Source organism: Hypomesus transpacificus, unplaced genomic scaffold (assembly GCF_021917145.1).
Source record: "Hypomesus transpacificus isolate Combined female unplaced genomic scaffold, fHypTra1 scaffold_30, whole genome shotgun sequence".
Classification (NCBI taxonomy): Eukaryota; Metazoa; Chordata; class Actinopteri; order Osmeriformes; family Osmeridae; genus Hypomesus; species Hypomesus transpacificus.
Window position 1 is genome coordinate 3542472 of NW_025813826.1, and position 12411 is coordinate 3554882.

Below are 12411 nucleotides of genomic sequence, written 5' to 3' on the forward strand. Positions count from 1 at the left end.
CCGTGAAAAGGTCAACCGAGATAATCGTCAAAGCGCTGAGGCCACGCGGTTCGCAGCTTGCTGTGCTGTCGTCTCGATGCAGATGATTGGCTTCTGGATCCTTGGGTGATTGGGGACGGGCTGGAGGTGAGACACTCGTCCGACGTGGTACTGCGTCCTCAGGGAACTCCATGTGGAGGCGCCCGGACTTGAGCTGGGGCCAGACGTGACAATCAGACTCTAGACATCCTCCTCCAGATAGGGAGCATGTCACTGTAGGCCAGCCCACTGTCAGTGAGGATCTGTGGGAGGAGAGGGTGTCGTTCTGGCCTGACGCCTGACTGAGATGAGAGACACACTGGCCCGCGCTGATCTGTTATGTTCGGACTGGGATACAAGTCAGCTTGCATCACCCATATGACGTAACAACTGTGTTCATACTGTCGTTATTATTTCTGTGTTGAAATACCCAGGGAGGCTCATCAACATATTACCTATGCCTAGCATGTATCAATAGGATTCCTTTGGTCAACTTAGAGCTGAATCGTACTCCGTGCTTGGACGAGCATACTCACGCAGAGATTGAAACATCCACAAACCGCAGCCATCTCTATGAAAGAAGAGTTTTTATTCATAATATATTCATACTTGTACACAAGTAAAATAAAATGCACATCTATGATTTCATTTTCAGTCCGAGTGAACAAATGGACAGCTTTCTCCCCGCCGCCCGTGGCCACACTGTGAGGAAAAACAAACTCATATTGAGGGAGATCAAACGTCTGTTTTTACTTAAGTACTTATAAACTAAAAAAAAAAAAAAAACATAACAGTACCCAACATATGCATCACTTTTTGAATAAACGATGGGGAATGAAGATCTTTCTCAACAAACAGCCCACAAGACATTCCTCGTGTGCGTTCGACGCTCTCATTTCCTGTGTTTTTTCCGGTGTGTGGCCGTGCAGTCACCGTCTTAAAAGCTTTTTGAGAGGGGAAAACAAAGATGACACACTTCAAAGTGTAGCTTAGACACGACACAGTTCAGTACATACGGAACACAGAAATTTGGGCACCAATTCGTTATATACATTAGAGCTGAAGTGTTCTGTAAAGGCATCCATTTTGTTAAATGTACTCTTAACTTCTCCTATTTTTGTGAGTCTACCCCTGACGGGTCAACGCGACTTCCTCTTTCTCAGTCCCTTGACTGTTGTGGAGGGTCACTGCGAATCCTGGGTCACTGTCATGGGCATGAACAATCTGTGAGTCCGACTTGTGAGAGAAGGACCTCCGGTCCTAAGACATCGGCAGCCACATCCAGAGCAAGGGCAGGACGAACCAGCCTAGCACCTGCAACGTCGACCCACCCCCTCTCAGACAGTGAGCGTCCGATTTGGGCTTTTTGACGCACTTCTTCTTCTTCTTGGATGGGGCTGTAGAAGGTTCAAGGTTGTTCAGCAGTTCTGGGTTCAGCTGATCCAGGTCGTTGGACAAAGTCCCCAGCGGCCCGTCGTTCAAACTCTGCTTGTTCCGGGTCTCGTTTTTCGTCCTCTCCGCCTCCCGGAATTTGGTCTTGGATATGTTCTCCTTCTCCTTCAGGGGGTTATTGGTGATCTGGCGGCTGTTGTAGGACGACGGGTCGGGAAATAGCTTTTCCGGAGAGGATGGAGGACTTGTCGTTGTCGGGAAGACAACACCTGGGAAGGGACTCTCCCAGGGGGTCATCTGTCTTGGAGCTAAACAGGTGGGTGTGGACCCGAGGTGTTTCCACGCAGCCCTCCAGGTCGCTGCTCTTCAGGCGTTTCAGGTCCTTCCCTGCCAGGACGGCGGGAACCGTCGCACTCCAGCTCGGAGCTCGAACCCTTGAAGCGCTTGAACCAGTCCCACAGGGTCTTGGCCCGGCAGTCGCAGACCCACTGGTTCCCGTTGAGGCGCAGGTACTGCAGCGACACCAGCGGCTCCATGGTCTCCCCCGTCAGCACGGTCAGGTTGTTGTAGAACAGAAACAGAGTGGTGAGCTTGCCCAGGTCGCTGAAAGCCCTCGGCTGAACGTGGACCACCCAGTTCTGGTGGAGCAACAGCCGGTCCAGGCTGACCAGGCCTCTCAGCATGTGCTCCGACACCGTCTTGATCTTGTTGTTGTGCAGGAAGAGATACGTGAGGTTGGCCAGGTCCATGAAAGTGTCGTTGTGCAGCGCCAGCAGGTTGTTGTCCTGCAGGTAAAGGTACTGGAGGGAGAAAAGCCCCCGGAACACCCCGACAGAGAGCTCCGAAAGGCCGCACCGATGCAGGTGCAGCGTGTGCAGCTTGTTCAAGCCCCGGAAAGCCATGGGACTGATGATACGCAGGTTGTTATTGTCCCCGATATCCAGTTCCTCGAGTCTCTCCATCCCATAGAAGGCCCCGGCCTCGATGTGGCTGATGTTGTTGGAGTACAGCCAGAGAACGGTGAGGTTGTGGCAGGAGCTGAAGCTGGTGGACCTGACCACCGTCAGTTTGTTGCTCTGAAGGAATATCCGCTGGCTCCGTACGGGAAATCTCGGTGGGGATGGATGACAGTCCTTGCTGCTGGCAGGCCACCGTGGGCCTCGGCTCGCTGTAGCACACACATCTGGCAGGGCAGCCGTGTGCCTGAGGCACCAGGTTTAACCACACCACCAGGAACAGGAGTCGACTCCCTGGAGAGCGAGAGACAATGAGAGAGAGAGAGAGAGAGGAGAGAGAGGAGAGAGAGAGAGAGAGAGATAGAGAGAGAGAGAGAGAGAGAGAGAGAGAGAGAGAGAGCAGTAGGAAGGAAGCAGGGGAGTTGGATCAGTTTGGAGCTTAATCATAATTCTAAACAATAGAACAGAACTAGGTCATCAATAAGTGAAATCTAAATCTTCCAGTGAGAAATTGCAAAGGCAAACTCGAAATGACTCCCGATCAAAGATTTGTTCGCCAGATGACTCACGAGCGCGAGGGGAATCGGAGGTTCAGTCCCAGAGGTGGGGAACGAAAAGGGAATGTTGTCTTTTGAAGTGGGAAGAGAAGGGAAGAACCCTTCAGCAGGTGTGTCCCCCACCTTTCATGCTACATTAACATCTCTAAATGTCTTCACCAACTTTTAGAGGTTTGTAACCGTGTGGTCCCTGCCACAGGAACAAACGTTTTTTTTGGTGTGACTTTATGTTCAAGATATTCTTTTGGCAATGGATGGTTTTATTGGACTGAGATGGTTACAGAGAGACAGGAAATGAATGGGAGAAAAGAGAGGGGGATTCAAACCCAGGCCACGACGTTAGGGCCTCAGCCCACGTGGTACACTCACTACTCAGTGAGCTACGGGGGCGCCCCCGGAAACAAAGTGTTGACCCCTCGTGAAAACCCCCCCCACCCTTTTCGGAAACGACACATCTTTGATGAAGTGCATTCCTGTCAATAAACCGTTCCGTAAGACGAGCTTTCGTCTCCATGAAGAGACAGCAATACCCACAAGCCTGGTCTGGTGTAGCCCTGTGCCAAGCCCGGAGAGGACCTTCTCTTTACTGGTGATGCAGTGTGTCTTTAAAGAGAGACCCCGTTGCTGCTAATGTGTGCTTGGGGAGCCTTCTCAAGGCTGCATCAGCGCATCCCAAGGACCACGGGAGACGCTTCATTAAATATGGGTGGGCAGCTTTTATGCCGAATTAGCCGTCTCAAAATAGAGTGGATAATTGAGACTTTTTTTCAGGTCGGATATTTGGGCTTGCAGGGGGTAGACAGGCTGGGTTTTCTGGCTGGGGAGGTGGGGGTACTTCAGGCCATGACAGGAAGGCTTTTGCAAGAGCAGTGTCGAGATGACTGGAGCAGGAAGCGCTTTCTCTGTAAGACGCATCATCGTTCATCCCGAGTCCCTGCGGTTACAAAGCCTAATGTGCTCTTGTCAATAATTGCTGCAAACATCGTTGTTTAAGTGATCTACAGTTGAGGCGTGACAAGCCCTGTGTTTTTACGTGGTAATCAATATTCTTCACCCTGCACGGAAGGTGTTGGAGCGATTCGCGAGACGTGCAAGCCCATTGGACTAATTCCTCAAAGATTGAGCGTGTCAAGCGTCTCGTCAGAAATGTAGCACTCCCCGTCGAGAAGCGGATACTGTCGACCAAATCTTCTCCGACCTTCTCTGGAGAGAGGGGTTTCCAACCCCAGCTGCCAGGGGCGTGAGAGGAATCCCACACCAGCCATTGCGACAGGTAGTGCAGTACTGGGAAATGCACGAGGTTTACCCTTCCCTCTTCCTCCTGTCTCCCTCCCCCTCTTTCTCTCCTCTCCCTCCCCTCTTCCTCCCATCTCCCTCTTCCCTTCCTTCCCTCCCTCTCTCTGTCGCTCATTTCCCTCTCGCCCCCCCCCGCCGTGTGGTGGTGAAAGCTCATCTCTGGACCCTATTATCGGGGGCTCTTGCGTGGCCTGACAGCGGCCCTCTGCTTCACTTTCCCTCCAATCTTCCTCCTCAGCCGTCAGGACTCCGCCGCCGGAAAGCTGTCAAGACTTCTGCTTTTTTTTTCTGCATCGCAGCACTTTTTTCCCCCTCAGCCCCTGCCTAACAATAGCAAAATTTTTCACCGCATAACACGCTTCGTGGTCTCTCCACGGCTGCTTTACTCTTTTCTCTCCCTCCCTCTCTGTTCATTAAGGGGCTATTTCCACCCCACGCGTTGTATGTTGAAGCGCCTGTTTCTGAGCTCTGGGCATAATGTTGCTTGTCTTCGTTAGCATCTGGTGAATGACCAGTCGAAGCCACTCAAATTACATCAGGTTTGAACCAATTATTTTTTGCCCGCTGACTGGTTCTGTATTTAGTGCCGTATCAATTACCTAGCCATGAAACCTGTCACTACGTATTAACTATGTGAAGCCAGCCTCCCTGTTGTGTTGAACCCTGTGTGCGTGCTTTGAACTGGGATCACTCAAGTCCAACTGTTTTCTTCTGTTGTTCAAAGTGACTCGTGACCAACTTCAGAGCTGTCAAAAGCAGGTCTTATAACTAACTACAGGACAGATAGTTCTGCTAGTTCAACCCTTAACACTATCATATGGTCCACGTGTGTTAAAGACTCTTCATAGCATATTTCGGACAAATCTGAAACCGTTTTGTTGATGGTACTTGTATCTGATTAAATAGTGTACACGTGCTGTTGCTCATTGGTGCAAAACGTCCATATCCCATCCTACGACATGCAGCACAAAAGCGACATGTCTTAAAACATCATGCCAACTCGAAAACCCTTTATCACCCACATCTTCTCTGTGGTATCCCAGTCCTTAGTTGCCAGCTAGAATCGAGTTTCAGACAATGCCGTCTCCTTCGAAAAAACACATCTGTTATTAGACAACGGTCATATCCACTCTTGGAACTGACAAGCACTCTTTTGTGGGTCCTGGCAGTCCTAATCCCCAACCCTTTTCAACCCTCTCAGCCCTGTGAAAGCCCATTGACTGAGGCACTTTCTCTGCTTGTTTGACAAGCACGACACAAACCCTCACAAAAGGAAACGGAGAGGACACGCACGCCCGGCCGTGCGTCGACGAACAGCCGACCCGAGGACGGCCTCTCTCTCGTTCTCCTAATTGAAATATTTGCGTGAACAAAGCACTTGTGAAAATACAGGAGTGCGCGCGGGGGAGCGTCGAGGTTTGTTTGTGTAGCCCACCAGTGCGTGACAGATGCCGACTCCCGGCTCATCTGCATGTTCCTCGGGCAAGCCGGGAAAGGGAAGGCAGCATCGATTCGGCTTCATCCACCCGGCTGTGACAGAGGCGCACGAATCTGGCGCTCCCAGAAAACAGAGGGCAGGCTGAAACAGGAGCTCAGGACGTGCTGTAATTCATCACCGGAGCTTTGCTATGCGAGGGCCCGGGATTGGGTGAGGCTGACACGCGAAGGCCCGGGATTGGATGAGACTGACACGCGAGGGCCCGGGATTGGGTGAGGCTGACAGGAAGGGTTATTCTCCAGCCCAGATAGGAAGGGGAAGCCTCTGTCAGGAGAAAACCACATGCTGCTCGGCGGGAGGTTCTCCAACAGCACTCTGCATTCTGCCGCGTTCTTCTCGCCTGCTCTGTATGTGTGCCCCGATCGGGGCGCGTCGCGGTGTGTGTCTGTTGTGGAGTGCCTTCGCGCATACCAAGACGCGGTGGTGGAGGATGGATCGCCTGCCGTCTATTGGGCTTTCGCAAACAGCCTGTTTCCAGACGCTGTCAAAGCGGATGCTCTCCTCACGCTCCTGAGTACAGTGAGGTGGTGCGAAGCCCGCCCGTTCGGCTGCGACCAGCTGCCCGCCGACAAACATGACTCAATGAGGATATTCATCACACGCTCCGGCCAAATGTTCACACAGGGCAGGGAGAGCAACAGAAGCGGAGGAGCGGACACCACTGGCAGATGCAGAGGGGCTGGGGTGGTCAATGAGAATGGGAGCATTTGATCAAAGTGGGGTCAAGCTGTGGGTGTGGGTTGGTTGGGCTCCAGCCTATCAGAGGGACAGGGCCGGGGTGTGTGTTGGTGGGGTCCAGCCGATCGGAGGGGCAGACCAGGTTGTGTGTTTCATGGGGTCCAGCCAATCAGAGGGGGCAGACTGGCTCGTGTCTGACACATATCTAATGCTGCCCTGCAGATGGCTCATGAATAACAGAGGGTAGGCTGGGAGAGAGAGAGAGAGAGAGAGGAGAGAGAGGAGAGAGAGAGAGAGAGAGAGGAAGAGAGAGAGAGAGAGAGAGAGAGAGAGAGAGAGAAAGAGAGAGAGAGAGAGGGAGAGACGAAGGCGGAGAAAGGGCGAGAGGGGACAGGGAAAGGGAGGGAGGAGGAGGAAGGGAGAGATAGAGGGAAAGGGGGGGAAGGAGGGGAAGGAGGGAGAGCAGGAGGAAGAGAGCGAGGGGATGTGTGCACACGCGTCCAGAAATTTAGATGTGTTTATTTGTATTTTTGGGGAGAGAGAGAAACAAAGCGTGAGGTGTGTGTGTGTGTGTGTGCCCATCCCCAACAACTTCATCCGCACAGCAGCAAAAGGCATCTGTCATCTGTCAGAACGACATGACTTAACAAGGAGGCAACATAGCTACCGAAGACAAGCCTAGCGGGGGACAGAACACTGAGAGAAGCTTCACACCATGAGTCCAGGGCCACAAAACGAAGCCTCGTCACCATCCCGTGGTATTCATCGCCTGGCAACCAGCCAAACAGGCCCACTTGAAGAGATAGCTCACGAAACTCTGGAGGTGTCTGAGGTGAATGTTGTCTGCCCGGGCCTCACCTCTTCCCCCAGCAACCCACCTCACCGCGACGGCTCTCATGCGGAAACTGTGTCAATAACGTGGGGCTCAGCTGAGAGGAGGACAACGTCCAACAGCGCTCTCCTCAAACCACCAGAGGAGGAGTGCCCTACTTTGGGCTCGTATCGCGGGGGTTAGCCCCTAGCTCCGTTGCGTTGTGTCGGCATACGCGGAGCCTGCGGCAGAGAGACGGCGGATGGAAGCTTCCAAAAGGGCGACTTCCTTCAGCTTCGCGGCCCACAGCACAGCTGTTGGCATCTGCTCCGGAAGGGGCTCCTCGGCATGGTAATGGCTGTTGAAGCCATCATGTTTAGAGCGTTAGGAGATAACCCCCTTACACACACACACACACACACACACCTCCCCCCCCCCCTCTCCTCAGCAGGCCTTAAACTGAATCACATCCTCCCTTTTATGAGCAATAAAGCTCTGTTTGAAATTGAAGAGGCTGATAACACTCTCGGAAAAGGCATTATTCTAGTATGAATGGAAATGAGGCATGACGAACCACCACAGATACCAGTGTTGAACTGGACAAAGCTTCGCAACCGCTATAGAGATAGCGGTGTTGTTCTGTCCAAAGCTTCACAACAACCAGAGAGAAACCAGTGTTGTCTTGGACAGAGCTTCATGACAACCGCAGATATACCATTGTTGTTCTGTACGAAGCTTCATGACAACCACAGAGATACCATTGCTGTTCTGTACGAAGCTTCATGACAACCACAGAGATACCATTGCTGTTCTGTACGAAGCTTCATGACAACCACAGAGATGCCATTGCTGTTCTGTACGAACCCTTCACAACCCCCATAGAAATGCCAATGCTGTACAGAGATCCAGTGTAGCTAGGACTGCCTCATTGAAACAGAACAGCTTGCACCATAGACAACATCCACTGACAGCCAACACTTACACAGTCTGCTTGCCTGGACATTCACACTTGGCTGTCTGAGTAGCGATTTTAGCACCCAATGTGTCTGGCACAGCACCAAGTGGTGGTTTCTTCCTTCTGGTTTTTAGGTTTGTTTACGTGGGTGTGATGGAACCTCTCAGTGTTCTTCAGACTGAAAGACCTGTTCTGGGACCTTTAAAATTATCTACTCAAAGCCTTCTGACAGGATCATTACTACATTGTGTCTCCCAGCCTGCCAGCCTGGCTTGTTCTGCTTGCATTCCAGAGTCCAGTCAAGATAAACTCTTGTTTCCCTGCAAGTTTCCATTTGAGAAAAATGCATCGAACCAGCAGTTCCAACAGCTCAATTGTCAGCAGCTAGACTCAATTCCAGAAGGCAGCCGTCGAGGGATTCGTGCTGAAACGGTGTTTGTTTCAGAACTCGGAGGATTTCGTATTTCTGTGAAATCGTTTTGTGTTTTTTTGGTTGCAATTTCCGTCTCGATCTGGAGCTCGTCTAGCTTTAACCATGAACCTGGGCTTCACTTTGCACACTTTCCTCCACAGCCTATCCACAACTGAGCATCTGCTACAGGATTCACCCACATCTTCTGACGAGCGTGCCAACAACTTGCTCTGACTGCCACCGCAGGACAAGCCGTCATCGGCGTCTCTCTCATCGGCTTAACGTGTCACCCGACACCTTCCCCTGCGCTGCGCTCGGATGCTACCCAGGCGCTAGCACGTCAGCCCCGCATCGACGCAGACCCTGTGATTGACGAGGCCCCATGAGGTGAACCTCAACTTGTGACCTTAACAAGCTCTGCAGCAAGTCACACAGATTTTTCAGTCATGCCTCGCTGCAACCCGTTAATCTTGTTCTGGAAAGTGCAACTTTAGAAGCTTTCTTTTTCACTTTGACTCACACCGCCATGGATATTAATGTTCCTTAACTTCACATATTTGAATACCCCATCATCCCTAATCACACATTGGCCAAACTCAGGCCCTCTGTTCCTCAGCTGCCAGCCTCCAGGTTCTCCTCAGGCCTGATGATGGCCGTAAATATACATTCTCACCTTGACTCTCGTCATGGCATGACTCATCGCTAATGGCAAACACAAGCTCAGGCACCAACAACAGCCGTCTGCACAAATCCCTGAACAATCACCGCAGAGAAACAGGGAGGCCCCGGGGAGCAAAGCTTGAGAGTAAGCCGGAGCTGGATTAGACCCATCATCACGGGCCACGTTTTAACTAATTCAGAGCAGCTTCTCCTACGGATTGGTCTATTTTCAAAGTATGGGTACCCTGGAGACACATTGACCTGAAAAAGACAAACCTCTCTCCTCCCTTCTCCTTTCATCTCAGGAGTCACCCAATGCAGGCTGGCATGCTAGCATGGGTCTGGTTCCACTATTGTGCCCAACACTGCAGGCTAGCACGTTAGCATAGGCCTGGTTCCAACACTGTACCCAACACTGCAGGCTAGCACGTTAGCATGGGGCTGGTTCCAACACTGTACCCAACACTGCAGGCTAGCACGTTAGCATGGGGCTGGTTCTAACACTGTACCTAACACTGCAGGCTAGCACATTAGCATGGGCCTGGTTCCATCATTGTGCCCAACACTGCAGGCTGGCATGTTAGCATGGGATTTGGTAGTGATATCTATTTTGTACATATGTCTGTGTGCATGTGTGTGTGTGTGTGTGTGTGTGTATTCTGAACCTTACCCCTTTGTATCCCCCCTGCCAGACTACAGCATGCTGGGTAATACACAAGCAAGAGAACCTCTAATTGTGCCATTAGTATGATACTTGTATCTCAGTCTCTTGTACAGTTTGAAACTTGACAGCAGGACTGTTATCCTTGTTACTATCTATTCAAATCTATTTCATATCTTCTATTGTTAATTTGTCACTTGTGTCCCTGTATTTTATACTTTTTGTACTAGCCTGTTGTTGTTCTTGCACTATTTCAACGCATCATCAGATGCAATCTTGCAATGCATCATCAGAAGCAAATCCCTTGTCTGGGAACACTTGCTTGGCAACACAACCGGATTTGGATTCTGCCAAATCTTTATTACCGTATGAAACCCTTTCTACTTCTGAGGAGGCATGGAGGAACAGGCCTCCCAGCGCGCCAGAGCGTTTTTGAGACATCTACGGAGGGATGAAACAGGAGACACTTGGAGAGTGGATGTCAAATAAATCCAAGTGACAGAGAGAGACATCCGAGGATGGAGGGAGAGAAAAAGGAAGATGACAGAGAGCGAGAAGGAGGGAGAGAGAGATAAAGAGCAATAGAGAGAGAGACAGAGAGAGAGAGCAATAGAGAGAGGAAGAGCGAGGAGAGAGAGAAAGAGAGAGATAAAGAGCAATCGAGAGAGAGACAAAGAGAGGAGCAATAGAGTGAGGAAGAGCGAGAGAGAGAGAAAGAGAGACAGAGTAATAGAGAGAGAGAGAGAGAGAGAGAGAAAGAGAGGTTGGGGGAGGAGAGATGCATTTGGAGCGACCCCTCTCTGCATGCCTGTCTCTGGTAGGGATGCACGCGGGCCACGGTGGGTGCCGACTCCCAAACTGGAGTTCACTCAGCCTGCGTGTGAGTGGCATCCAGAGAGGGAGGCCGACGTCACAGCCATCTGCTCACCCTTTCTGATGTCGACCACTGTCAGATCCTGGAAGCCAGCAATGACAATGCAAAGCACCAAGCTGGCTCACGGGAGCCTCCGCAAGCACTGCAGGTGAGAGGCATACGGAGAGGGCAGGGACCAGGGTGGAGGGGCGAGGCCGAGGCCAAGGTGGGGGCCAGGGAGGAGGCTGAGGCTGGGGAAAGGAGCCAGACCTGAGGTACGTGTGCGGAGAGAAGGCCCCTCGCACGATGCGCTCACGGAAAGGCTACGGTTCCTTTTTCCCCCTCGACAGAGAAAGTCAGGGAGAAAGATGCAAAGGCTGCTTGTTTAATGAGCCCACTCTGGAGAAGTTATTGTAGCTAGCCACCGCTGCGCTTTGGGATGAATAGAAAAAGGGAGTGAAGGAGGGGAAGGGAGAGAGATAAGTGGGATGGAGGGAGGGAGGGGAGGGAGAGGGAGGGAGGGCCTTGTGCATTATTTACCACCGACTTGAGCATCGCTACTGCCCAGTCAGATATAGCTTCCTGCTGCAGGAAAATGGATTTTCTTCAGAGGAGCCACGATGACAAGTAGAGAAGGAGGGAGGAAGAAAGGAGAGAAAGAAAGGGAAAAAAGGGAGGAAAGAGCAGGGGGGGGGGGGGGGGGGGCTTAGAGGGACAACCCAGACTTTTCCCCTGCTAGTCTCTCTGCTATCTCCCAGGCCTCCTCCACCCCCCCCCCCCCCACCCCCCTCATCCCTCCCTCAACCTCTCTCCTCCATGTCACACAGATAAGAAGGAAGCTTCTTTACATCTGAGGCCCCCTCATGGATCAGTCACCTTTTCCTCTCGAAAGGTCGGACCCCGGCCCCGGTCTCCCCCCACTGGGCCTGCCGTATCCCTCGCCCTTATCTCCTGCGCCAGAGCCACACCGCCCGCCCCACCCCACCAGCTTGGGACAGGGGTGCATTCTGGGAGATGCGGTGGGTTGAAGAGACGGCGAGCTCGTGAAAGATTTTCTGTGAGGCGGCCATCTGATAAGACATGAGGATCCAATAGTGGGTGGCGGCCGAGCGGGGGGAGACATCTTGAGCGATGGGGTGAGGATCGGCCCGGGCTATCTTGGCGACACACCTCAGCTCCACCTCAGTGGAGTCTGAACAAGCAGCCGGCAGATCGAAAAGGGGGGATAAAGGCGCCACAGAACCTGGCAACCACCTGAGACTTCATGAAAAAGCCATTTTGTCACTGCGAACCACAACACATGACAGAACTCTCACCCCTACCAACACTCCCCTCATTCCTGCGCAGGTGTGCTCCACACTTGTCCCTGTTCCACATCGCTCTGCTCGGTCTCCTATAAGCTACTGTAGTATACGGCTGCCCAGCTGACAACACTTCCTGCTCTGCTGCCTGGGTAATGAGTCATTCTCCCCTGGAGGAAAACAATCTGCTATTTTAAAATGCACCCTTCAGCTGCAGTTTCCCCCCCCCCCCAGCCCCGCCTGGAAGATCCTAGTGGCTGTGAAATGAGAGCGGTTCTCACTGGTCAGGCTAATGGGCCAACGTGTGCGAAGAACACAGCCTCGCTCAGTGCTCGGGTGGCAGCCTTGTTTGGTTCGACTGCT

At 52.1% G+C, this 12411-nt stretch overlaps 1 protein-coding gene across 1 annotated transcript; it reads right to left on the minus strand.

Annotated features, from left to right (window-relative positions):
* Window positions 1-673: 673 nt before the first annotated feature.
* rtn4r (reticulon 4 receptor) lies at window positions 674-12124 on the minus strand. Its single transcript, XM_047015323.1, is given in 7 exon segments — window positions 674-1626; window positions 1628-1816; window positions 1818-2516; window positions 2518-2660; window positions 10894-10998; window positions 11733-11939; window positions 12070-12124. Coding segments are annotated over 7 exon segments (1746 nt in total). The 3' UTR covers window positions 674-1278.
* Window positions 12125-12411: the final 287 nt, after the last annotated feature.